The sequence below is a fragment of the Fulvia fulva genome, chromosome 9, assembly GCF_020509005.1.
Source record: "Fulvia fulva chromosome 9, complete sequence".
Lineage (NCBI taxonomy): Eukaryota > Fungi > Ascomycota > Dothideomycetes > Mycosphaerellales > Mycosphaerellaceae > Fulvia > Fulvia fulva.
Genome location: NC_063020.1, coordinates 2,200,708 through 2,224,749, shown reverse-complemented (window position 1 = coordinate 2,224,749; position 24,042 = coordinate 2,200,708). Strand labels below are relative to the sequence as shown.

The 24,042-nt window shown below is 53.2% G+C and overlaps 7 protein-coding genes across 7 annotated transcripts; 3 read left to right on the top strand and 4 right to left on the bottom strand.

The window, feature by feature from the left end:
• Positions 1 to 52: 52 nt before the first annotated feature.
• Positions 53 to 259, bottom strand: CLAFUR5_09294 (uncharacterized protein; the record flags this gene model as incomplete). Its single annotated transcript, XM_047908442.1, has 1 exon — positions 53 to 259. One exon carries the CDS (start codon positions 257 to 259, stop codon positions 53 to 55), a length of 207 nt encoding a protein of 68 aa, XP_047765916.1.
• An 863-nt stretch (positions 260 to 1,122) lies between these two features.
• CLAFUR5_09293 (uncharacterized protein) lies at positions 1,123 to 2,199 on the bottom strand (the record flags this gene model as incomplete). Its single annotated transcript, XM_047908441.1, has 1 exon — positions 1,123 to 2,199. One exon carries the CDS (start codon positions 2,197 to 2,199, stop codon positions 1,123 to 1,125), a length of 1,077 nt encoding a protein of 358 aa, XP_047765923.1.
• A 322-nt stretch (positions 2,200 to 2,521) lies between these two features.
• On the bottom strand, positions 2,522 to 7,469 carry CLAFUR5_09292 (E3 ubiquitin-protein ligase listerin; the record flags this gene model as incomplete). Its single annotated transcript, XM_047908440.1, has 3 exons — positions 2,522 to 2,755; positions 2,781 to 7,130; positions 7,185 to 7,469. The coding sequence occupies 3 exons, from the start codon at positions 7,467 to 7,469 to the stop codon at positions 2,522 to 2,524; spliced, it is 4,869 nt and encodes a 1,622-aa protein (XP_047765922.1).
• Positions 7,470 to 7,917: 448 nt separating this feature from the next.
• Positions 7,918 to 10,314, top strand: CLAFUR5_09291 (General transcription and DNA repair factor IIH helicase subunit XPD; the record flags this gene model as incomplete). Its single annotated transcript, XM_047908439.1, has 1 exon — positions 7,918 to 10,314. The coding sequence occupies one exon, from the start codon at positions 7,918 to 7,920 to the stop codon at positions 10,312 to 10,314; it is 2,397 nt and encodes a 798-aa protein (XP_047765921.1).
• A 1,302-nt stretch (positions 10,315 to 11,616) lies between these two features.
• On the bottom strand, positions 11,617 to 11,823 carry CLAFUR5_09290 (uncharacterized protein; the record flags this gene model as incomplete). Its single annotated transcript, XM_047908438.1, has 1 exon — positions 11,617 to 11,823. One exon carries the CDS (start codon positions 11,821 to 11,823, stop codon positions 11,617 to 11,619), a length of 207 nt encoding a protein of 68 aa, XP_047765920.1.
• A 3,358-nt stretch (positions 11,824 to 15,181) lies between these two features.
• On the top strand, positions 15,182 to 22,144 carry CLAFUR5_09289 (uncharacterized protein; the record flags this gene model as incomplete). The annotated part of the gene is made up of 1 exon (XM_047908437.1): positions 15,182 to 22,144. One exon carries the CDS (start codon positions 15,182 to 15,184, stop codon positions 22,142 to 22,144), a length of 6,963 nt encoding a protein of 2,320 aa, XP_047766403.1.
• A 414-nt stretch (positions 22,145 to 22,558) lies between these two features.
• Positions 22,559 to 23,619, top strand: CLAFUR5_09288 (uncharacterized protein; the record flags this gene model as incomplete). Its single annotated transcript, XM_047908436.1, has 2 exons — positions 22,559 to 22,584; positions 22,635 to 23,619. The coding sequence occupies 2 exons, from the start codon at positions 22,559 to 22,561 to the stop codon at positions 23,617 to 23,619; spliced, it is 1,011 nt and encodes a 336-aa protein (XP_047766404.1).
• Positions 23,620 to 24,042: the final 423 nt, after the last annotated feature.

The window sequence follows — 24,042 nt, the reverse complement described above, 5'->3', positions numbered from 1 at the left end:
CATAGCTCTTTAACTCCTTGCAAGACCGCAAAAGCTCGCATCTGGCGGTGCTCTACTCTGTCGGCATCACTTCAACGTGGCGGAAGAGTTGCTTTGTGGCCGCTGGCAGTATCTTCTTGTACGTCAAGCGCAATGCCTTGAGCGACTGGACGGCGGAATACTTGCAGCATTGCTCGAGCATCTCTTCTGGTAAGTCGCGGATGGTCGCATACTGCTTCTCTTTGTCGGCATTTCCTGGCTTCTTGTCGGTCATTGCCATGGTAGGAACTCGGATGGGTAGTGTTGGTCTCAACTGGATTGTTGTAGTCTGAGAGGAGACTGGAAGAATCTAGTGAGCTGTGACATTTTCTGAGAATTTGGCGCGGTCTGAAATAAGGCTAGTGCAAACCAGAGCACGACTGATCTCGTAGCTCCCTGGCAGTCAAGCTGAAATGTGATTCGCATACCATACCGCCGATCGTTCACTTTGTGTGACACTGATAAGTCACCTTTATGTCTGGGCACAAATGGCATTACGAGGCGACGATGTAGCTGGTCGCTGCTGTAGGCTGTAGTATCATCCTCCTGTAGGGTCTCGGTCGCACTCAATTCAACGCCCGCTTTCTCGTCGTCCTTAGAGTCTATGAAGGGCGGGTTCTTGGTCATCATGTGAACCGTTCCGGCGAGTCGAGACGAGATCATAGAGAAGGGAATGAAGCACAATCCAGACTCTGGGTGAGCACCGTTACTTTCATACTGTACACTGCACATAAGCTGAGCCAGAAGCTATGGTATAACTGTTGTCTGGGAGGATGGCTGAAAGCATCACAGAAATTCGTCTCCTACACTTCGTCCCAAGCATGAGGGGAAGTTTGGGTCAGCGGCGAACGATAGGGAGATGATCGACCCTAGAATACGTTCGTGGCCGGGTGGTCCATCTGAGGTGGCTAGGCGAGGAACAGCCGGTAGAAGCACCCGACGGAGACCAGTGTACATCGGGAAGCGTACCCGAGTCTGCTCGCGAACGTTGCCCGGAAGCTGGAAGGAACCAGAGATAACCAGTCAGCTGTAAGCAGCATCACGGTGCATCCTATTGATTTTCCTGTTGCAGAAATACCATGGGCCACGCCGACAGATGCTGCTTCAGAAATCCGGTATGGAGATACCAACATTCTTCTTCCTGGCAATCCTCAAGATCTCATTACCGGAGATCAGATCGGTAAGACTGACCCCAATGCTCTTGTATACGAAGAGACCGTCCTCGAACCAGTGGTCCCGCGCGGAGCTAGATGACTTGCCTTTCGTGTCGAGAAGCTCACCTATCTCGACAAGTTGTTCCTTCTCCAGCTTGGCACGGACGATCTCTCCAGAGTGATGTATACAGGTCTTGACATCGTCCACGACCACCTTCCCGCCGCTATCGACTACGCGTCGCAGAAGTGCCGGATCTAGCTCGATCATGTCTGATTGCCAGGAGCCAATTGCCGTGATAAGTGGTTGATCTGGTCGCTTATTGTTGCCGATGTCTTCCCCAGCGAAGACTGGCTTTACGGACGGCACAGTGCAGAAGACCACATCGGCCTGCATAAGGCGCTCTCGCAGCAGGCTCTGATAGTCAGCGGCTTCCGGGTCTAGACAATCGATCTCTGTCTGCGTCTTCCAGCTTCGCTGATTCTCCTCCACCAGTTGGTCTACCAGTGTTTGTGCTCTAGATTTGGTCCGATTGACAATGATGATGCTCTTGACCTCTGAGCCTCTCATCGCCAGAGCAAGCCGGCTGTGCCACAGTGCCTGCTTGCCGGCTCCAAAGACCACGATGTACCCCACACGTCGTCGCCAACGGAAGGGCAGCAGGGCACTCATCGAGGTCCTAAAAGCAGTCACTTCTTCCGCATTGATGATACCAGTAGGCAGGCCCTGCTCATCGCAGATGGTCAAGATGCCATGCAACGGAAGCTGCTCGCCTTCCTTTCGAGGGGCGGGATTTACTATGATCTTCGTGCCGACGCTTGTGGACGAAGTAAAAGGCCTCCACAACACCTTCTGGCCGTTGGGACGGACGACGACACCAGAGTCCGGTTGGTACTCACGCTCGTTGCTGACGGAATAATCTTTCAGTGAGTCTCCTATCGCGTCCTGGAAGGTTATGATCTCGTCCCGAGATAGGCCAGCCAAGATGTCCTGGACCGCAGAGTCGCGAAGGACCAGGCAGTCGATCATGTTGTCGTCTCGAGACAGGATGCTTTGGAGGCAGAAAGCGGCCCAGTGGTGTTGTACGAGAAGGTTGATGACACTATACACACTTTGAAGAATAGTCTTAAGTCTGTCTGTCTTTCGAGGTGGCAGGCGGAGGGCGCAACTCTCGTCCGATGCCGGGACCACTCGGCTCATGGGCCGAGCCAGTCTACAGCAGGTCGGCTCATGAGGACCTGCCAACAGTGGTGCATTGTGAAATGACTATGTCTGGTGAGTGACTGCGTGTGTATGTTCTATGTAACGCTACGCCACCCTGACACCACTACCTGATCCCAGCTTCGTCACATCAGTTGAAGTTGAACGGGTTCCTGCATAGCGGACACGTGCTAGCATTGCTAGTCTTGAACCACTTGAACAGACATCCTGCATGGAACAAGTTCTTGCAAGTCGGGCAACGCTTAGTCGGAAGCTGCTTTTCGCTGCTTATGATCGAGTAGCAGATGGCACACTCAGTCTGACCCTTGAGAGCGCCAACGACGTTCTTCCGCCAAGCAGATAGGCCATCAGTGATGCTGCCATTCTACAATCCTTGTTAGCAAACAGACTTGAAACCATGCTGGGAAAGTGCAGAGACTTGCCGAGAAGGTAATAACGCCTTGACAATTGAGGAGCCAGCTCCGCCATTTCTCTTCCTTGACAGCCACGCGATTAACGCTGTCTACCTTGGCAGAGTTCAAAGGATAGGTATCCGGCAAGATCACCTTGATAGCCATTGTCTGCTCATCGACCAGATAGCTGACGTTGATTTCTTTGCTCCGCATACCAACCTTGACGCTCATGTTCTCGTAGTCTGGATCATCTTTCACGCTCTTCTCTGCCCAATCTGCGACCGACTGCAGGCTGGCCGTAACAAGCAGGGGCGAGATGTACTTGGCCGTCCAGCTCTCCACAGCTTGTGAGGTTTGTCGGGACCTGATCTCAAGGAAGTAAGACTTCACCATGCTGGGCAGATTCGTGAGCGCGAGGTAGTAGAGATGGCTAAGCAGCCACTGGACGTCCTTCTCGGGACTTGGTTCGCTGTCGCCAATGTATTTTTGGACATCAAACTTCGATGCGTCGATAGGCCTCCCTCTCGAGTGGCCAAGAAAGTCGAACACCAAGCTAAGCAAGCCGGGTAAGTATCCGCCTTCCTTGAGTTGCTCCACATAGTCCTCTTTCACTCGGTAGCTCGAGGTGGTAAAGTGATCGAACAGCAAGCGCCAGCTGTAAAGGTACCCTTGCAACGCCAATGGCATGGCCCGGTCGAAGGATGCGTCAGCTAACGTATCGAGTGTAGGAGCATCGATAATGAGTGAGAGTAGCTCATCTGGCAGCTTTGCTGTCTTATTGTCCAACGCAGCATCGAACGAAATCTGCTCCTGGGCAGCAGGTATCTGCTTGTGTAGCAGGTCGAATGCAGCACCCTGAATAGCATGCGACGGGGTGTACAGAAGACCGAATAGCTCTTCCATCTCAGCTACCGGCTTGAAAGGTGCCCTAGACAATTCCCTTGCAAGTACCTCGTTCGTGACCATGAGCGGCTGGTGGTTCTCGTCAGATGCCCCGCTGGACGATCTGAGCAATTCGATCAAGCCGTTATGGAGATTGCCTTTGTGCTCTTTCATTTCATCCAGAAGATCGTCATTTGGTTCTTCGTCCTTTGCGAGCCGCTCAAGGGCCGCGTAGAGCTTGAGCGATGCATGGACAAGCAGGACGCCGGTCTCTGACACGATCGTGCCGTCAGACACGGAAGTCGGCGAAGACCAGAACATCTCCAAGAAACGAATGATCTGAGACCAGTGTTCGCCATATGTGTCTGACATGGTCGGGAGCAATGCAGCCAGAGATTTGCAGACTTCCGCAGCGAGTATAGGCGATGTCTCCGCAGTCAACCACGCGATAATGTGCTTCACGAAGAAGATCACACGAGTCTTCTGCACTGAAGATGCGATATCCTCTTGCGTGTGCAAGACAGCGTTCAGAGTGATGAGTAGCTCCAGGCCACGCTGCTTGTCTGATTCCAATCTCAAGTCGGTGAGATGCGACACAAGCTCATTGAATAGCCGGCTGAGAGGCTGACTCCCTGATAGCGGCTGTGCAGAGCCAACGAGGAGGGAAACCAGCGAGATGCGGTCCTTGCTACCCTTCTGAGCTTTGAGTTTGTCTTCGCACGATTTTGTACGATCTGTCGAATATCCATGTAGCTCGAAGATGTTCTCGTAGGCTTTTGCAGACACCAATGCTGCATAGTATGACATCGGCGATTCTGCCTCGTGCTGCTCAACGAGTGACTGGACCGCACCAAAGAACGATGCGTCTTCGTGCTGTCGCAGATTCGATGTTGCATCATCCCAGTAGAGCTTTAGAGCAGCATTAGCGTCTGCAACGAAATCCATGACCTCGTGCTCAAGTGCTCGGCTTTCCGAAGCAAGCCACAGACCATTGGCGTCGAGAATACTTGTACTGTCTTCCGCTAGCAGTACGCAGATATTGAGCAGTACCAAGAAATGGACAGCGGTATCGCTGAGGCTTTGTAGTGCTCCCGGCCTACTCAGCAATTTCGCCAGATAGATCGCAAGGCGTAACGCTTGCGACAAACCCTCCGCATCATACTGTGCACGAGTGCTGGTACTGGAGGCTTCTGAGCGCACAAGATGGACAGCGCCGCCCAGCGAACTGAGAAGGCTGATTGATGCCTTTGGTGGTTTCATCATTGCCACTATCGAGGCTTGCCAAAGTTTGATGCTTGGTAAGAGTGTTTTAAATATCGCAGGGTCAGCGTCATCTCCAATAGTCTTGTCGGTCAGATCGAGAACCGCCTCGATCGGCAGTGATGCGCTCGAGGTCCTCTCCAAGCTGTGCATGATGGTACCAAATTTGGCCTCTGCCGCGGCATCGCCCATGGCTGTAGAGAGACGACCTGACAGTGATGTAGCCGCCTCGGCGATGGTGTCATCCTGCGACTGCTCGAGGTGTAGCACAGTTGGCAGTAATTTCGTACCAGTGTCCTTGGCGACAAATTCTCGAATGACTGTCTGGTTACTAGTAGCCAGCTGGTTGAACGCGGTGAGACTCGAGTACACGCCCGGGCCATCAAGAGACAATCCGTCCAGCAGCTTTGTCAGCACAGTGTCCGTAGTCTGTCCGGATGCAATGCCAAGCTTGAATGTGTCAGCTAGCAGTGAAGCCTGGCTTGAATCTGTCAATTGCTCGGCCAGGACACTTTGCAGCCGCTCATCCGCGCGAGCGATATCTATGGCTTCCAAAGGCATGTTCATTGGAAACAGTGCGTGCAAAGCGCTTGACTTCTGCTGCTCTGGCTCATCTGCATCTAGTACGCTTGCCAGGGTTTCGCGAAAGGCATCCTGGAAGTGGGGATCCACCGCTAACGCATAGAGATATCGCACGAGATGTCTCTGCGAGGGACTGTACATGAGCTTCGGGACTTCCATGGTTACGAAGTCCGAGAGCGTCTGGCGGAAGCCTGTGTCCTGCAGTAGCTGGGGACCGCAGGCCCTCAGTTGCTGCTCAATGACCGCTGCTGCTCCGTATGGTTTGCCATTGCGCGTCTTCAGCAGAGCAATGCACTGTGTCAGGACCTTCGTGTTTGCGGTTGCGAAAGTCATCAAGACAGAACTTGGCCAGGTGTCCTCCCTGGCGTAAAACTCTTTTTGGAGATCAGCCCATCGCTCTCCACAGGAAGCAACATGTTTCTGGGACTTATCGAAGTCTTTCGATTGCTCCGGCTGCGACATTTTCGCGGCTTCGGCTACTTTCTCAGCAAGATGCGGCCACTTCCGTTCCAAGAGCAATGGTAGGCGGTGAATCATGGCCACTCGTGCGACAAGTGCTGCCGATCTTGCGCCCGTTATGCTCCATTTCGCGCTCTCCTCGGATGGATGCAAGTATTGGTTGACAGGTGGCATAGCAAATGCTTCAAGCAGATTTTCGGCATCTTCATCTGACAATGGTCGTGTCACCAGGTCGACCAAGATGAAGTAAGTCGGCCATGCAGCGGATGCAGTAAAACGTTCCTCTTTTCTGCTTACGCCATCTCGCGCGGCGAGCAATAAACCTGAGATCTCATCGTAGCTTCTCGGGAACACCTCCGGTGGGAGCTTGCGGAGGAGGTCCGTGGTGATTTCCCAGAAGCTAGCGCTGCCGGAATATGAGCCATGCTTCAAGAACTGCTGTAAGCGCGACACTGCCGGCTTCTTGCCAGTGTATGCTTCCGTCCATATGCTTGGAAATGCGACAGTCAAGCCGAATAGCGTTTGCGCAAAGTCGATTGCGGATGTCGTCTGGTCGGATGGTAGTCCCTTATAGACATATGCTTTGCTGGCGGTCTTCAGATTACCCTCAATCAGGGTCGGGTGTGTCTTGGCGCAAAGATGAATCAATCTATGCGCTGCCCTCCTAACGCTAGCGTCTGCGTGAGTAGAACAGTCCCAGAGCTTGCCATCGTCCAGGATCTGCCCATAAATGTGACTTTGCTTGGACATATCCTCCTGTGAAAGGGGTTCCAACAAGCTTGCGACAACAGCAATACTGCCAGCTGCTACACGAGCGAAAGTGGTTGCTGCATCATCGGAACTGACAGAACGCTCATCACTAAGGGTGTGCACAGTCTCGTTAAGGAGAGCGTCCCTGCAGTACTCAATGATGGGTTCATGAAAAGTTTTACGTAGGCCTTGCACCTTTTCTGGCGTGGAAAACACTGCAGAGAGGGCGTCTTGAGCGGCTTTCGCAGACATCCGATCCGCATCGAAAGTGCCTGCCAGCCATGGTCCAGCCAGTCGTGGCAAGTGTTTCGCTATCCGCTTACCACATTTCGCGCAAAGCTGCCCGTTGAGCTGATGTGCTAATTGACGCACGCGGCGAGCATTATCGATGGATAAGCGAGGAAAGAGTCTGACCTGAAGAAAGATTGTTACTACCTACAAGTATGGTCCAAATGGAAGAAGACGCACCCATGCTTCGACGATCGCGTCTTCTACTTCTCGATCGCTTGTGATGAGGAAGCTCTGCAAATCCTCGAGTGCTTTGGCTTTGGTGGTATTGTCTTTCTTTGAAAGATTCTTGAACGCCACAACGACATTGGAGTCGCTGATGGCCGAGTAGTCCGGCGGCTCCTGGACGTAGGACAGGACTGATGAGCCCGAAGAAGCAAAGCCGGCCGCACTACTGCCAAAGCCACCAGAACCGCCTCCTACACGGCCACTGCTCGCCTGGGATTTGAATTGCCGCTTGCTCATCTCGAGAACAGGGCGCGAAGAAGTGAAGGCTTAGGAGTCGAAGACGCTCGAAGGTCAGACCTGATGCTGAGACTGTTGCTCAGTGGCGTCCTGGGTGACGAAGAAGAAGAAAGAGAACTTCGAAGGTTGTGTGTGGTATGGAGGTTTTCGTGGCATTCGACAAGGAAGTGCCGTCATACCTACTTCGCAAACGCGCTAAAATGACGATCACGTGCCAGCGTGGACCAAGCGCGAGCAGAAGCTTACTTCTGGAACTCTCATTCGCCTCCTTCATCTTCACATCTCGCAAAACAACATCACCATCGATTCCTTCACACAAACGACATCAACCTCGCAAAATCTCTTATAGAGACCTTGGGTACACGAACTCATGTCCAAGCAACGCGTAACATGCGGATTGCAGCGTGAGAGGCAGTGAGGCGGTCATCAGGCCGACATCTCATTCAAGATGAAGTTCTACATCGAGGACCTGCCAGTCCTGTTCCCGTACCCGAGGATATATCCAGAGCAATATGCATATATGTGCGACCTCAAACGCACGCTGGATGCTGGCGGCCACTGCGTGCTCGAGATGCCCTCAGGGACTGGCAAAACAGTATCACTTTTGTCGCTGATTGTTGCATACCAGCAATTCTACCCAGAAGCGCGCAAGCTGATCTACTGCTCTCGAACAATGTCCGAAATCGAGAAGGCGCTTGCGGAGTTGAAAGCTCTTATGAAGTATCGCGCTGATCAACTTGGAGAAGCGGAAGACTTTCGCGGTCTTGGTTTGACTAGTCGAAAGAACCTGTGCCTTCATCCTTCGGTTCGACGCGAGAAGAGTGGATCTGTGGTCGATGCACGTTGTCGAAGTCTCACAGCTGGCTTCGTCAAAGAGAAGAAAGAGCGTGGCGAAGATGTCGATCTGTGCATTTACCACGATAACCTCGACTTACTCGAACCTCACAATCTCATTCCACCGGGTGTTTGGACGCTTGACGGTATGCTGCAATACGGCGAACAGCACAAACAGTGCCCATACTTCACAGCACGACGGATGATGCCGTTCTGTAATGTAATCATTTACTCGTACCACTATCTCCTGGACCCAAAGATTGCCGAAAGAGTATCGAAGGAACTCTCCAAAGACTGCATCGTGGTGTTCGACGAAGCTCACAACATCGACAATGTATGCATCGAGTCTCTCAGCATAGACTTGACTGAAGACTCTCTTCGCAAAGCTGCGAGAGGAGCCAGCAATTTGGAGCAGAAGATTACGGAAATGAAAGATACCGATGCTGAAAAGCTTCAGAACGAATACGCAAAGCTTGTTGAAGGTCTTCGCGAGGCAGACGAGGCACGAGACGAAGGAGCCTTCATGTCCAATCCGGCACTACCGGACGATCTGCTGAAAGAAGCCGTGCCTGGCAACATCAGGCGAGCAGAACACTTCACTGCATTCTTGAAGCGCTTCATCGAGTATCTCAAGACTCGAATGAAAGTCCTCCATGTCATCTCGGAGACTCCACCTTCGTTCTTACAGCACTTGAAAGAGCTCACATTCATCGAGAAGAAGCCCTTGCGGTTCTGCGCAGAACGACTCACATCGCTCGTACGAACGCTAGAGCTGACGAACATTGAGGACTACCAGCCTTTGCAACAGGTGGCGACTTTCGCGACACTTGTGGCAACATATGATACTGGGTTCCTACTCATACTGGAGCCTTACGAATCAGATTCAGCAACGGTGGCGAACCCAATTCTGCACTTCACATGTCTTGATGCCGCAATTGCCATCAAACCTGTTTTTGATCGATTCAGCTCTGTCATCATCACTTCTGGAACAATTTCGCCTCTCGAGATGTACCCAAAGATGCTTGGCTTCGAGGCAGTCGTGCAGGAGTCATATGCCATGACATTGGCGAGAAGGTCGTTCTTGCCTATGATTGTGACTCGAGGTGCAGATCAGGCTCCTATCTCATCCAACTTTCAGAGACGCAACGACCCCAATGTCGTGAAGAACTATGGACAGCTCCTCATCAAGTTTTCCAAGCTCACTCCCGATGGTATTGTGGTTTTCTTCCCGTCCTACCTCTACATGGAGAGTGTCATCTCGATGTGGCAGAACATGGGAATTCTCGACGATGTGTGGAAGAGCAAGCTTATTCTGGTGGAAACACCTGATAGTCAAGAGACTTCACTTGCGCTGGAAACATACCGAACAGCGTGCAGCAATGGCAGAGGCGCCGTCCTGCTGTGTGTCGCCAGAGGCAAGGTCTCTGAAGGCATCGATTTCGACCATCACTACGGCAGAACTGTGCTTTGCATCGGCATTCCCTACCAGTACACAGAGTCAAGAATTCTTAAAGCTCGCCTCGAGTTCTTGCAGGAGACTTATCGCATCAAAGATTCGACATTCTTGGCCTTCGATGCTATGCGACATTGTGCTCAGTGTCTGGGACGTGTCTTGCGTGGCAAAGATGACTACGGGATCATGGTGATGGCAGATGACCGGTTCAAGAAGAGGAAAGAGCAGCTGCCCAAGTGGATAGGCAGCGCGCTCATGGATGCCGACTCCAACATGTCTGTTGACCAAGCCGAGGCCGCTGCCAAGAAGTTCTTGAAGCAGATGAGCAAGCCTTTTCCAGCACATGTGCAAGATGGCATCAGTACTTGGAGCTATGAAGACTTGATGGCCCACAAGCAGAAAGCAGAGGCTGAAGTGGAGCGTCAAGAGAGGAATGGTGAGCTTAACGGCGACCATCACCTCCACGGCGATCAGATCATGGCTGAGGCACAAGCTGAGGAAGAGGCGATGTACAACGATCCGGCCATGGACGCAGCAATGCTAGAGCTTGATAGATAGCTCTTGCTAAGTTAGTGGGGAGAAAGTACGTGATACGATTACAGCTGCTAAGATAGACGAAAAAGCGAGAATGCGTCTTCAAGAAAAAGAAAGATGCAGCAGCAAGTACGCCACAATCCACTCATCATTCTCAACTATCCACTTCATCCTAACATCAAGCAGAGGGTCTAGGCGCAGAGAACGCAGAGGGCCACACTGAAGGCAAGGCCCCAGGAGAGGCACCAGTAGCATCAGACTCCGGCTCAACAAATGTTGGCGTTCGAGGCGGTCAGAATACCCCTGGTGAGAAGGGAATCTCGGGAGTGCCGGTGGATCCTAAGCCGGAGGGGAACACGCAGAATATGAAGTAGAGGAGTTTAAGTGTTGTGGGAGGTGATGAGGATGGATGACGAGGAGCGATTTCTGGAAGAGAGGTAGTGTCTCGTGTTGCCCAATTCCACACGAAGTAGCAACACACTGGGTCAAGTAGAAAGAAAGCCACCTCTGCTATCGAAAGAAAGAAAGCAATGAACTTTTCTTTTCGGAGCTGCACGCCGTCACCGTGATTGCGGTGTGCCAGATGTCATACAAGACATCCAATGTGCATCGAAAGATGAAGTGTTGTGTTCCGGTTGGACCAAACAGTTTGACATGGTTTTCAACGTCTTTCCCCAGATGTCTTGAAGTCGGTACGTATCTTTCTGGGGAACTGTTGAGGCTGCCAGTGGGAGGACGTGGGGCTGCGTGTTGGGTCGATCGCAAGATATGGAGTGATCGTAGAACGTATTGTGCTTTTTTGTGGTAGTGGTGTTGTGAGCGTGGTGGTGACGTCTATGGCTTGTTGGGGTTGTTGTTGATCTGTGTGTATGTGTGTGATGGGCGTGGCATGACATAGGTGAGCTGCATCAGTGTGAGACGGGGAAAATGAAGTGGTGGTGGTAGAATGATTGATTCTTCTCAGTGTTACTACGCCGAAATAGTGCAGACGTCGCAGACGCCACACGAATCAGATGCTATGCCACCAAACGGTCCTTCGTTCTGACTGCAGAGAATATTGCTACTCCGAAAAGTGTACAATCGTTTCAAGCTGGCTGACCCGCAGGCGCCAGCATGGTATTATATCTCCCATGAGATAAGACAAGCCCACGCGCCGAAGTCCCTTCCTAAATACGGCCCTCCCAATATGCGCCTATGTCCTCGTCGTGGTACCGCAGCGTTGGTATCTGAATGCTCGCTGGCTCAATAAAGTGGTGTCAAAAACTGTCGGTATGTAGTGAAGTCGAGCGAGTGTTGCCGTTGTGCAGTGATCAAGGCCAGCTTGGATCATCTTCGTGCGCCGTAGAACGATGAGCGTCTTGACTTTTGCGGTGATGGTGGAGGCACTGCTGGGTCGTCGTTGATGTCTCTTATTGAGAGGTTGCGGGGCTTGCTTGCTGATGCCTTGAGCGCTTTTGACAGGTCTTCAGCGGAGAAAGAGTCGTTGCGTGGGATGCATGTCTGCCGGGCCGGTGTGGGCATTGAGTCCGTCATGTTGATTGGGGATTTCTTGATTTGATCGACGTTGTCGTTGGTGGGAGTTGTGTCGCGAGGTTTGTGGCGACCGATGTATGTTATGTTTGCAGGTGTTGTCAATCGGTGGCCGAGATGTGTAGGCTGTAAGCTCCGGAACGTTGGTTGGACGTAGGTATAACTTCGCTTATCAGGTGTGCGATGGGTGTTGGTAGGAGCAAGAAGAGAGGAAGAAGGAGACGGGAGACGTTTGCAATAAGTACTGCGTTCCTGCCAACGAACACGACACGCCCTTACCTCAGCACAGCCATCTGCGAAATACTGTAATCCTAATCCTTGATCAAGCAAGATTTACTGCATACCGTCGACCGCGGGATCCGGCCCTCCTTGCTGGCGGCACGTCAGCTCGGAAGCACGAATAGGATCGCATCCCAGCAGCCTGAGACGAGTCGCAAGCATTCCCGTGGCATGTCGTTAGTTCGACCGTTGCGAGAGCGTTTGTATGAAGGCGGATGCTCGGCGCGTGTCTGAGCAACGCCAGCACATCGTCTAGAACTCTCACCGCCAGCAATCTTTGTCAGGATTGCCTGTTTGGGCCGTCACCCTGCGCTGCGGGATACTCGTTCTGGGGAACAGAGTCAAGGATGAAATGCCGAAGCCTGCAGCACCGTGCAGGGTTTGGTACACCAGATCGGTGTTCCCTCGCCTCGGGACAATACAAGTCGAGGCGAGAGGACTCACGCCACGCTTCGATGAGCGCAGAGTCGGTACATGGACGTGGGATTCGATAGCCTCCATTCCACAGATGCCGAGCGCGACTCTTGGCCGGGCAGAATTACTTCTTGCTCTCACAAGATGACAGGGCGAACACGAACATGTCCGCGAAGCAGCGATCGTGTTAGACAGTCCAGACACAACACGAGCGCGAGGCGTGGTGGACCGAGGATACCACGTCAACAATCCTGGTATGCTTGGCAGGCTCTCTCCTGAGTCCTGATCCACCCCCACAATTTGATTTCCTTGCCGTTTGACGCTTCCTGCTCCCCAGAACCTTCTTCCAACATCAAATCGCCTCGCCGCAACGGGGAAGCAGAGGCACGGAGGCTTACCCAACGGTAGACAGCACGCCTACCCAGGCGCCGACCGAATACTGATCGACAAGACGAAAATTCTCCAATGCGGTGGCACACCGCGCTGGTTGTGCCGACTGGCATCGTGGCGTTTGCGAATTTGACATGTTTGCAGCAGATTGACGAGTTACATGAGGGAGTGTTGCAGTCTGAAGCACTCGCAACCGTGGCACCGCCCGATCAGCGATGCGGTACGCCGTAGGACTACCTTGAGTCGAAGGACTCATCATAATCTATCAAGCAGCCATGACCGTCTTCGGGCATCCATGATCCGTGTACTATCGTCCTCTTGTGGCACAACGTACGACGAACGACCACCTCGGCGCGACTGTGGGATGTCGAGACTTCCATCATGGTGAAAGCCAATCGACTACTACACGCTCAACCGCATGGAAAGTCGAAGTCTGTGCACCGTATCCCAACACAACGAACAAACACTTCACGGACGGCATCGAGTCCGTCTCCTCACCGCAGACCTGCACCGCCAGTGCCGACCACAAACTTTCATCCTCCCGTCTCCTCAGCCGATGGAGCATCACGGCTTGAACACGGCCCGAGCTGGGCCATACCGCCTCCATCCTCGAACGAACTTATCTTTTTCCACCATCATCCTCGAAATTCCCATCCTGTCCGCTCTTATTTTCGAACAATCTCATGATACTCCACACTACTCGGCCCCGCCAGTCTTACAAGCAAGATCTTGCACCACGATCTCCTGCACTCCGCAAAAGCCTATGTATGACATCTGGTCGTTTGGCATACCGGTTTTGCATGATGCATGACTCCAGACTTTTGAGGCATGTCATTTCCCCGGGTGCGTTGGTGGGGTGTCCTTGTGTAACTCGTATGACCACGAGCTGGCACGCGAGGTGTTACTGGTCTGGCTTTTTGTTAATGTTTCTGCTGCGCCTCGGCGGACTCTTGCCACACTGTGTGCTGTCACTTTGGGCTCGAAGGTCATCGAGGCTGAGGAGGCGGTGTCATGTTTTATGGCCAGCCACTGAGCAGGCTTTGTTTGCTGTCTTTCAAGGTCGGCTCTGTGATCTTTGTCATGTGACGACGATGGTCTACCGCAGTCTGCGGGTGAATTTCTTGCTGGACAAGTGTGTCCGCTCTTCGTGGGAGGCAGTGAACAGTGTGGCGTTGTGCGATATGTTCTTCTCCCTGCACCCGTTGACCTTATGGCACTGTAGACGCCATATTCTTCTTTGTCCGACCTGTTGCCGCCATGTCGACAATGTGCCAGTGCCGACGACTTGAACGCTGATGCCAAAACCACTGGTTCTTGCCTGTCGATTCTGTCGATCATTTTCTGATACATGCTTCGAAACATCGAACTGCCATAAGCATCGATGGAATCATCATGCGGCTCTGAGAATCAGCCAGCATTATTGTCTCTCTACAATGATCATATTTTCAAGCATACGACTGCCAGTCTATCGAAGTCGAACCTCACCGTCGTTCCCACCACTTTTCCTGGCACGTTACCTCAACCCTAGTGACATCCCAGTCGAAATTCCGAAGCAAACACTTTCCCGCACAACACAACACCACCGAGACCACACATCGGCTCACATCGCAGTTCACAAATTGGCCATCACTTTGCGGCTCATGTATAGCTGAGGAAGGAGCGATGCTTGTTCGAAGTGATCACCAGATGATGCCTTCCTTGTCAACTTCTAACTGCAGGTCAGCTTCTTCTTTACCATTTTCATGATCCAGCAATGCTTGCAACAACATCACCGCGAAGACACTCTCCTCAGCATTGATAACGCTGTCCGATAAGATGGCGACATGCCCACACGACGATGCTGTCCTCTCCAGTCACTGCCATCGGCACGGACAGGCCTGGCAACCACCGCACAGCAGGGGTGTCGCGCGATGTGGGCCGTCGCGATTGCACCTCTGTCGCGGACAATGAGCACCGCAAGCACTCATCAAGCTGCTCATCGGCTTTTACGGTAGGAGAAGTCTCCTTCAGCTCATCGTCACTTCCGAATTCCGCGGCGTCGTTCCTGCTCTCAGCGCAATTGACTTTTCCTAGCGCGTTTTGAATGCGGCTCCGGCGCGTCCAGTTCCACGCGTGCCTTCGACTTTCACTACGCGACGCATTGGACAAAGCAACACAACTTCACCGGCACTTCACTCACAGCTCGCATGTCGTAGCAAGCACTACCCGCAGAAACGGCAGATCTGCCCAGAACAATATAACTGCGGAAATAGACACGCCCCTACGCAAGACAACCAATATGCCCAACATTCTGTCATGGCTGCGCGTGGGCAGCTCATCCAATGGCACGATGGCTACTGGACCACAGCCGCAGGCACACGAGGTTATTGACATCTTGAACGAGAGCGATGACTCCGACGACAGCGTTACCGTTGCGCAGCCCTCCAAGTCCTCCACGAAGCGGAAAGTCATCGACATTTTGCATAGCGACGCTGAAGATGTAGCCCCCGGCCGACCTCACAAGACCGCGAAGACCACGATGACCACGAGGACCCCTACGTCGCGCAATTCTCGCACGATCATCGATAGCTCAAGAAGTGACAACAAAGATGAGGTCACTGCAGCTGGCAAGCGACCAAGAGCAGCGACCGCCCAGAAACAATCGAAGCCCAGCGGGAGGTCCGCGAGTGGCCTTCGACCCAGTGGTATGCAGAAATGGCTGCAAACAGATACTCCCACCCATGGTCGAAGAGCGTTCCGTGAACTCGACTCCGATCAATTTCAGAACCGACTGCGAGGTCCCATTGGTTGGTGCAAGATACCGGTCTACAGCGAGCCTTTCAGGTCACAATTCGCGTTTGGCACAATCTCCCGTTCCCCGTCTACAGTCCTAAGGAATGTTAGACGTCCGTCGGCTGTCCAGACATCGACTACAGCGATGCACTCTCGTGCTATCTCGGACTCAACAGCAGTAAGGGAAGACGTTGATATTGTCGGAGAGACAGCCGCCAGAAGACCTCAACGTAATAAAGCCCGTCAATCACACATGTCTGCTGCTGGTATGGAGGAAGAATCGGAAGATGAGCTCGCAGCTCGGCCGCGGAAAGGGAATGGCAGACACAGGGGCAGACAATCCCACGTGGCTAAGGACGACGCATCTGATTTCGAGATGTTCGACGATAGTGAAGCCTCTGGAAGTGGTTCAGACAGCATTGGCGCGGACTCTACGGAAGAAGAGGCAACACGCTCCGACCAAGCAGAAAGCGAGCTTGAAACGAGGCCGAAGAAAAAGACGACCAAAGCGAAATCACGGACGAAGGCGGACAACAATACCGCCCCGACCGCCAAAGGGTGTTCGAAGACCGCCGGTTCCTCCAAAGGCATCACGAATCTCACCAAGCGGCCGAAAGAATGGGGTAAGGGGATTGTGGAGAGCCTGCCGCCTGTGTCTGATATCTCTGAGATATTTGGTGAAATGACAGAGCAAGCTCTGTCTCTGGGTCTAGGCGACGCAATTGACCACCTCGCTTCGATGCCTGTTCGAATTGCTACAATCTGTTCTGGTACCGAGTCTCCGCTGCTGGCGCTTGAGATGGTTCGCGATCACTTGCAGAGATCTGGCAAACGGACTATCGAGGTTGAGCACGCGTTCTCTGCCGAAATCGAACCCTTCAAGCAGGCTTACATCGAGCGCAACTTCCAGCCTCCCGTCATCTTCGCCGATGTTACGGAATTCATTGAAGCTCTGCAGCATGAAGAGCCCATGGCTACAACAGCGTACGGTGCCAAAGCACGTATTCCGGGGGGTCTACAAATGCTGATCGCAGGAACGCCGTGTGTCGACTTCTCCGCCCTGAACTCATTCAAAAAGGGCATCGATGACGGAGGCGAATCAGGTGAAGTTTGGAACGCCGTTCGTGCTTACGCCATCGCCGAGCGACCGGCTATTATCCTCTTTGAGAACGTGAGCGGTGCTCCTTGGGACAGGATGATAGAGGACTACAAGAAGATCGGATACGACTGTGCCGCGGTGCGTGTTGATACCAAGGACTTCTATGTCCCACAAACACGACAGCGCGGATACATGGTCTGCCTCGACAGAGCGAAGCTCGAGGCGGAAGGCACTGGAGGAGCTTCGCTGGCGTGGACGAGACTGATGGAGAAGTTCAAGCGGCCTGCCAGCTCGCCAGTCTCTGCTTTCCTTCTGCCTAATGACGCAGTGTCAAAGCAGCATTTTCGTGCAGACGATACCAGGCGAGAAGTGGCTTGGGAATCTTGCAAGATTACCCAAGAACAAATCAGGCAGACGGAGCGCCTCGGCGCAGCAAGGCCAATAACGAACTGGTCAGAAAGTGGTGCGATTCGCCCTCCCGAAAATAGCCAGCATGAATGGCACCGCTGGACTGTTCCCCGCGTCAACGACACGATCGACTGCAATCATCTACGGAAACTGCTTTTAATGTACGACAACAGGTACAAAGATCGGGTATATGATGTGTCCCAAAACGTTTACATGGAGTACGACAACAGAGCCTTTGGCATTGTTGGATGCCTTACACCATCCGGCATGTTTTACTCGACAGACCATGCTAGGCTTTTGGCACCCGAAGAAATGTTGAGGTTACAAGGTCTGCCACTTGATAAGATGTCTTTCACAACGGAGACGCATTCCAACATTCAGGATCTTGCAGGAAATGCAATGAGCAGCATGGTCATGGGGGCCGCTGAGTTGTCAGCAGTGATCATCGGCTACAAAGCCCTCCTGCCGGATGTTGATCAGCCTCAGATTGATCGTGTTGCAACTGAGCCCGACCTGGTGATCGCTCAGCCAGATGTGGCCAGTCTGGTTGAGTCAGCCAATACGGATTCAGCGATCAATATGGCAGATATGGTACGCCGTGCCGAACAAGCCATGCGAAGATGCTTTTGCGAGGGCGCCACAGCCATAGCAGAGCAGACGATACAGCAATGCTTAGAATGTGGCCATACAATGTGCAGTGGGTGTGGAGGCAATCCGACCCACAAGTACAGACAGCGTCCTTTAATGAGCGCAGGCCGAGTATCGCCCAGGGTCTTTGAAAACGAGCTGAGGTCAAGCCTGCCGACGAGACTGGAGCTTTTCGAAAGCAAGCAGGTCGATATTACCTCCTTGCTGGCCCAAGCTCCAGAAGATTATCGCCGTGCAACCCGAGCTGGGTTAAGCGCAAAGTTCGCGTTCCAACGCATCATCCGCACGCATTGCTGGACTGTCCGATACACAGCGGGTGCTGAGGCCACGCTCGAACTCGTCATCTGTGATCCGGCAAGAGCGGAGTGGCGTCTTTACGCGCATCCCTCAAAGAAGCTCCCTGCTAACGACCCTCTGCGATCACTTCTGCAGCAGCCGGTGGCAAAAGCGTCTGCCGTGAAGAACTTCTTCGGCGACTCGTGGGTGGTTCGATCGCCTATAAGAGAGTCAGTTCCTCTTTCTATCACCGGATCTGGCACAAAGATCGCTTCACGCTGGAATCGTGTCAAGCTTCCAGACTACACCCAACACTTTTTGTGGGAACATTTGGATATCCAAGTCGGTGACAGTGATCGTACAGGTGTCTCGCAAGAGCTTACAGGAACGTATCGCCATCTTCACCTATGTGGCACGGCGTGTGACAGTCTTTATATCCGCCAATCGACCAGCGACAGCCTACCTACCTATCTATTCCTCGACCCGACGGCAACAGACGACCCAGACAAAGACACTTATGTGTTTTCTCACGATGTGGAGCGCCTTGACTATGGGGTCGTGCGACAGGTCATTGCTCGACTCCCGCCTAGTTGGCGGGCATTCTCAATGGACAGTCGCTCTGGCATTGAACAAGTGACGAGAACAGACTTGTTGATCGACGACGAGTGGCATGCTCTGCCGCAGCACGAACTGCGGGAGTCGAACGTACAGCTCCAGATCCAGAGACCGCAGTACACACGGTCAAGTACGCAATGCCATGAAGCACGTCTACTCCTCAGCTGCGTATTGTCCGGAGATCTAGACATGCCTTCGCAATTGCACGGAAAGCTGACCCAAAGGCGGCAATTTGAGCACTTTGCGTGGCTCATGCCGCTAATGGCGCGCAGCATGAGTACTGCCCAATGGTCACCATTGCCACTAAGCGGGGCTCATTGTAATGTCTGTGCCCCTTCACCACCAGGCAAGCTCTGGAGTATAAGCGCTCAAGGCGACGTTCTGGTAATGGAAGATCCTGTCACCGCTGGGAACTACGAGAGAGCCATCAAGGCAAGGCCAGACCCGCTTTTCTTGTCGACCTCCAAGAACGACTCGAACCTGCACCTTGATCTAGCTATCAACGTCAACACGCTGGCTCACAGAGCTTGCGCGAGGCTTTCTTCCAAAGTGGTTGAGCCGACACCGCCCCTTCAATGCGAGTGGCGGTTCATAGCGAGCGCAGAACAGCCGTTCGTGTTCAAGCCATTTCGTCTGCGACCTACTGAAGAGCTCCCACATATCTCGCCTGATCGGTACGACATGGGCGTGACTCTTTTCCCAAATCAACTGCGTATGCTAGCCTGGATGAAAAGCCAAGAGGCTGGAGATGGCGTATCATTCGAGCTGCAGGAAATCGCCGAGGCCACACTCCCTGTCATAGGGTGGAGAGCTGAGGTGCGAGCTAAAAGCGAGGTTCAGATAAGGGGTGGCATCTGCGCCGACCATCCTGGCTTTGGCAAGACGATTACAAGCTTAGCCCTTATTGACTCGCACTTGCGTGAGTCTGACCGAGCCACAATCGTACGGGAGCTCGAAGTCCGACAGCCTCAGGGTTTGATCGCTACTGCCGCTTCTTTGATCATATGTCCGCCGTCATTGACGGACCAGTGGTGCGGCGAGATCTGCGAAAAGCTTCGTAGACCGGGAAAGGTACTCAAGGTGACGAAGACGGCCGACTTGTCAAGATTCAGCATTCAGGACTTCGTTGATGCAACGATCGTTGTTGCGAGCCGGAACGTGCTGGTCAGCGACTCGTACGTGGACCGTCTTGCTGCGTTCGCTGCCATTCCTGGACCTGCGACACGCAAACCTCGCGCATACGAGGAGTGGTTGAATGGAGCCAGAGACGCGGTTGGAGCGCACGTTGGCATACTGCAGCGGAAAGGTGTTTCTGCTCTCCGGAGACATATCGCTGAGAGGTACCAGGAGAATATCGACAGCGACCGATATAATCTGCACATTCCCAGCAAGCGGCTACGTGGTGCTAATTACGTTGCTGCGAAAGGGAAGGGAAAAGCCAAAGCCTCTACGACCAAAAAAGCGACGGCCACGAAGCTTGATGCGGATCATGTAGGCTCTCCACTCTTTGAAATGTTCTATTTCAACCGCATGCTTGTGGACGAGTTCCACCAACTGGAGTCAAAAGACCGGTTGGCAAGCTATAGTTTGAATGCCGACAAACGATGGGGACTCTCTGGGACACCTGATCTCGGCGACTTCCAAGATAGCGCTCAGGTCGCAAGTCTCCTCGGCGTACAATTACCAGTCGGTGGAAACGCAAAGAGTGTCATGAAGGCGAGCAATGCTCGTAAGCTCACAGAACAGATGACTCGTTCTGAACGGTTCCACGCCTTCAGAGAAAGCCCCTCGGAAGCTCAGCACGCTCAGATCCATGAGCTTCATCAGAGGTTTCTGTCGACGTTCGTGCGGCGAAACGTGATGGACTTCGATAAAAAGCTGACGTATGCGGAACATCTTCTTCCAGTGAAGCTCCATGGCGATCACGAGGGGCTGTACGTGGAGATGTTTCAGCAAATCAAGGCGCAAGGCATGCGCTTGACGAGGAGTAGCAAAGAGAGCGATCGTCAGTCACGTTTTGGCAGCATTGTGGGCAGCGACGACGGCCCAGAACAAGCACTTTCGAAGGCAGCAACGAGCGTCGCTGCTGGTGTTCAGTTCGATGCACTCTACCAGGAAGCCCAGCGGCGGATCGCAGCCCTTTCCGCGCGGTTGCCAAAAGCGATTCATGACGCTCGCAAGATTGAGCCTGAGAACTTCGAGAGCTGGGCATACCCTCTTGAGAAGGGCATGTTTGGTGATGAGGCCGTCACAAAGATGGTGATGACGATCATAAAAAGCAAGACGCCAAAGTCCGTGGAGAATGCATCTTCCAGCGAGACTGAAAAGCCCAAGAAAGGTCGAGGCGCGGGCAAAAGAGTCATGATCGCCAAGCTCAACGAACTGTGCAACGACCTTTTGGAGGATTGGCGATCTGCACGGTATCTCGGCAATGTCAAAGAGACTCTGAATGGTGTGTACAAGTCTGGTCCAAAGGGCGGAACCTGCTGTGATGCGACACAGTGTAACGGGATGCACTCCACCAGTATCGCGGTCTCTCCCGTGTGTGGGCACGTCATTTGCAAGCAATGCGAGCGAGACTTCGAGGGATCGGCAAGCACCAATTGTCCTGCATCAGGTTGCGGTGCCGACATGTCCAATGTGGTACTGCTCAGACCAAGCACACCTGTCGACGAGACGACAAGGCCCAAGAACCTCAGCGCGAAGTTAGAAGCGATCCTGAGCGTCCTGGCCCAGGTGCAGGAGTCAAAGGAGCAGGCCATACTGTTTGTCCAGTACGAGTCCGAGCTTCAACTGATGGCGGCGGCGTTGCAAGATGGCAACATTTCGGCAGTCGTCGTGAGTAACTCCAGTTCGGCATCTTCTCAAGCAGCGGATTTCCGGGATAAAGCCAGTACTTCTGCGCAGAAGACGGTCATTGTGCTGAACGCATCAGCAGACACGGCAGCGGGCCTAAACCTTCAGAATGCGAACCACATACTCTTCCTCAGCCCTCTTATCAGGGAGACTCAATATGAGTATGACGCTACCATGGCGCAGGCGGTTGGTCGAGCCCGTCGATTTGGACAAACGAAACATATTCATGTCTACCGCTTCGCCGCCCTCAACACGATTGACATAGATGTCTTGGAGCATCGCGAAAAGCGAGTCGACGCTTTGGTTGAACAAGGAGCACCGGAGCTCGTGCCGTCTAGTAGACTAAGCAGCTTGGACTTGCAATCAGAGCCCAAACGTGAGCGGACGCAGCTTGTTTGCGAGGATGGAAGATTCAGCCTCCGCCCGCAGAGTTGGTTGGAAGCTTGTGCGTACGAGCCTGGCGAGAATGCTGGCTTTGCGCATGGCAGGAAGCGAATTCTTGGGTATGAGGACTACTCTTCTGGATTGCAATTTGGCCGCAACTTCACTGAGGATGAGGAGGTTTGAGTAAGGGATAAACGTACGGGGTCTGGTTGATGAGATTGGGTTTCGTCACGTTCTCCCGTGATACGATTGCCAACGCATCGACGGATGATGCAGAATCTTGTAGACATGGCACGGCGCTGGAGATGTACAGCGCAGAGACTGTTTGTCGTTGATGATCTTAGATATCCCCAAACACCGATACGTACTTCACGAAACCCAGTCATCATGTCCACCGTGCCGTGCAGACTGCGCTTGGAGTCATGCTTTGTTTGCGTCGGTCGTGAAGACATCAAGCGTGCTCTCGCCACGCCGGTTCTGTTCGTGAACATCGCTCGTAGAAGGTGATCTACATCCCTTGTAATCCATGCCCATGAAACACTCACTATATCGCATTCATTACGACTAAAGTCCATACTGAACACAAGCACATTCCTGATGATGCATCAGCTGTTTACCAAACGGTAAGCTTCGAAATGGCCGGCGGCGGCTGTGCTCTACTGATGATAAACAGGAACACCCCAAAAATGTCCGAGAACGAAGATAACGCGCACTGCGAGGCTACGGCCATCGATGAGGACTGGCAGATGGTAGCGCCACCATCGGAGTCGGCACCAACGACAGATGCTCACGAGCAGAGCAGCCACTCTGAGCAGCCACGGGGCTCTTTCCTGCCATTGACAGAAGCATCTAGATCGGCACAGTCACCGCCAGACTCATACGCAGCGAAGCTGAAAACAGGTATATCAGAGCAAGAAGACGCCACCATCGCGATGAACCGACTCACAGCGAGCGTGCAGGCACAAAGCGCAGACCTGACCAATGCAGTCAAGAAGCTGAACCAAGAGCGTGAGCTTCTGGCCAAGGAGCGCAAGCGCCTCCAGGACAAGAACATCACCGAGCAAGCCGAGATCCATGCACAGCTTAACCGCCAGGTCATCGCGATGCACAACTCGGTAGTCGCCAAAGGCGAAGAGGAGAGGCAGAAACTCCACGATGAGCTCAAGAGCGGATTTGATGCGGATATGGCGCGGATGTCGAGGGAGTTCCAGGTGGCGCTCGATGAAGAGGCGAAGAAACGTCGACGAGTTTTGGAGGAGGTCAGTGACCGGGTCGTGGAGGACAGGAAGGCGTCAGAGACACGGATATCTGCAGTTCAGCAACAGTGCCAAGCACTTCAGCAGCAGGTGTCGAGTGTTGAGCAGCGAGTTTCAGGTGTCGAGCAATGTCTACGACCGAGATCGCAGGAGACACGTCCGACGAGTTCGCAACAAGAGAGACGCCCGGCGATTGTTGGCTACGAGCGATCTCGACCGACTGGTCCGACGGGTCCAGCTCCAAGATCACGCATGGATGTCAATGCTGCCAATGCCGCGGCGCAGCGCCAAAGGGCTGAGAATCAACAAGGCAGATCGAGGGCCAGTGAAGACACTGTACGGGCGCATGCTGCACATATGGCGAGTGGTCGGTGGGTGTATGATTGCGAGCTTTGTGCTTGAGATCATGTTCGGTAGGTCTCGGTGAGTGATGTTTTGGATAGTGTTTGGGGGTTATGGGCATCTGGGCGGCAATTTGAGGCGGGTTTCCTGGTGGCAATTTCAGGCAGATTCCTGGTGTACTGTCACATGAGCATTTCTGCGAGTGCAATGCATATCTTGGTATGATGAATGAGGCTGTGGCCCTCGATCCTCTCATGCTGACCACTTGACACACTGGTGGTTCTTGCTGTCATTGCTGCCTCAGGCTGCAGTCGATGAGTGCAACATCTGACTCGGACATGCTCGGGTGACGCAGTATCGAGCAACGCATGACGGAGTCGATTGAGGCTCGTGTCCTGTAGCTCAGCATCCTCACGAGCTGGAGGCCAAGTTGGGTACCAAGCTGACAATTGCTGGGGGTCACAAGGTCCTGAAAAGCTCACC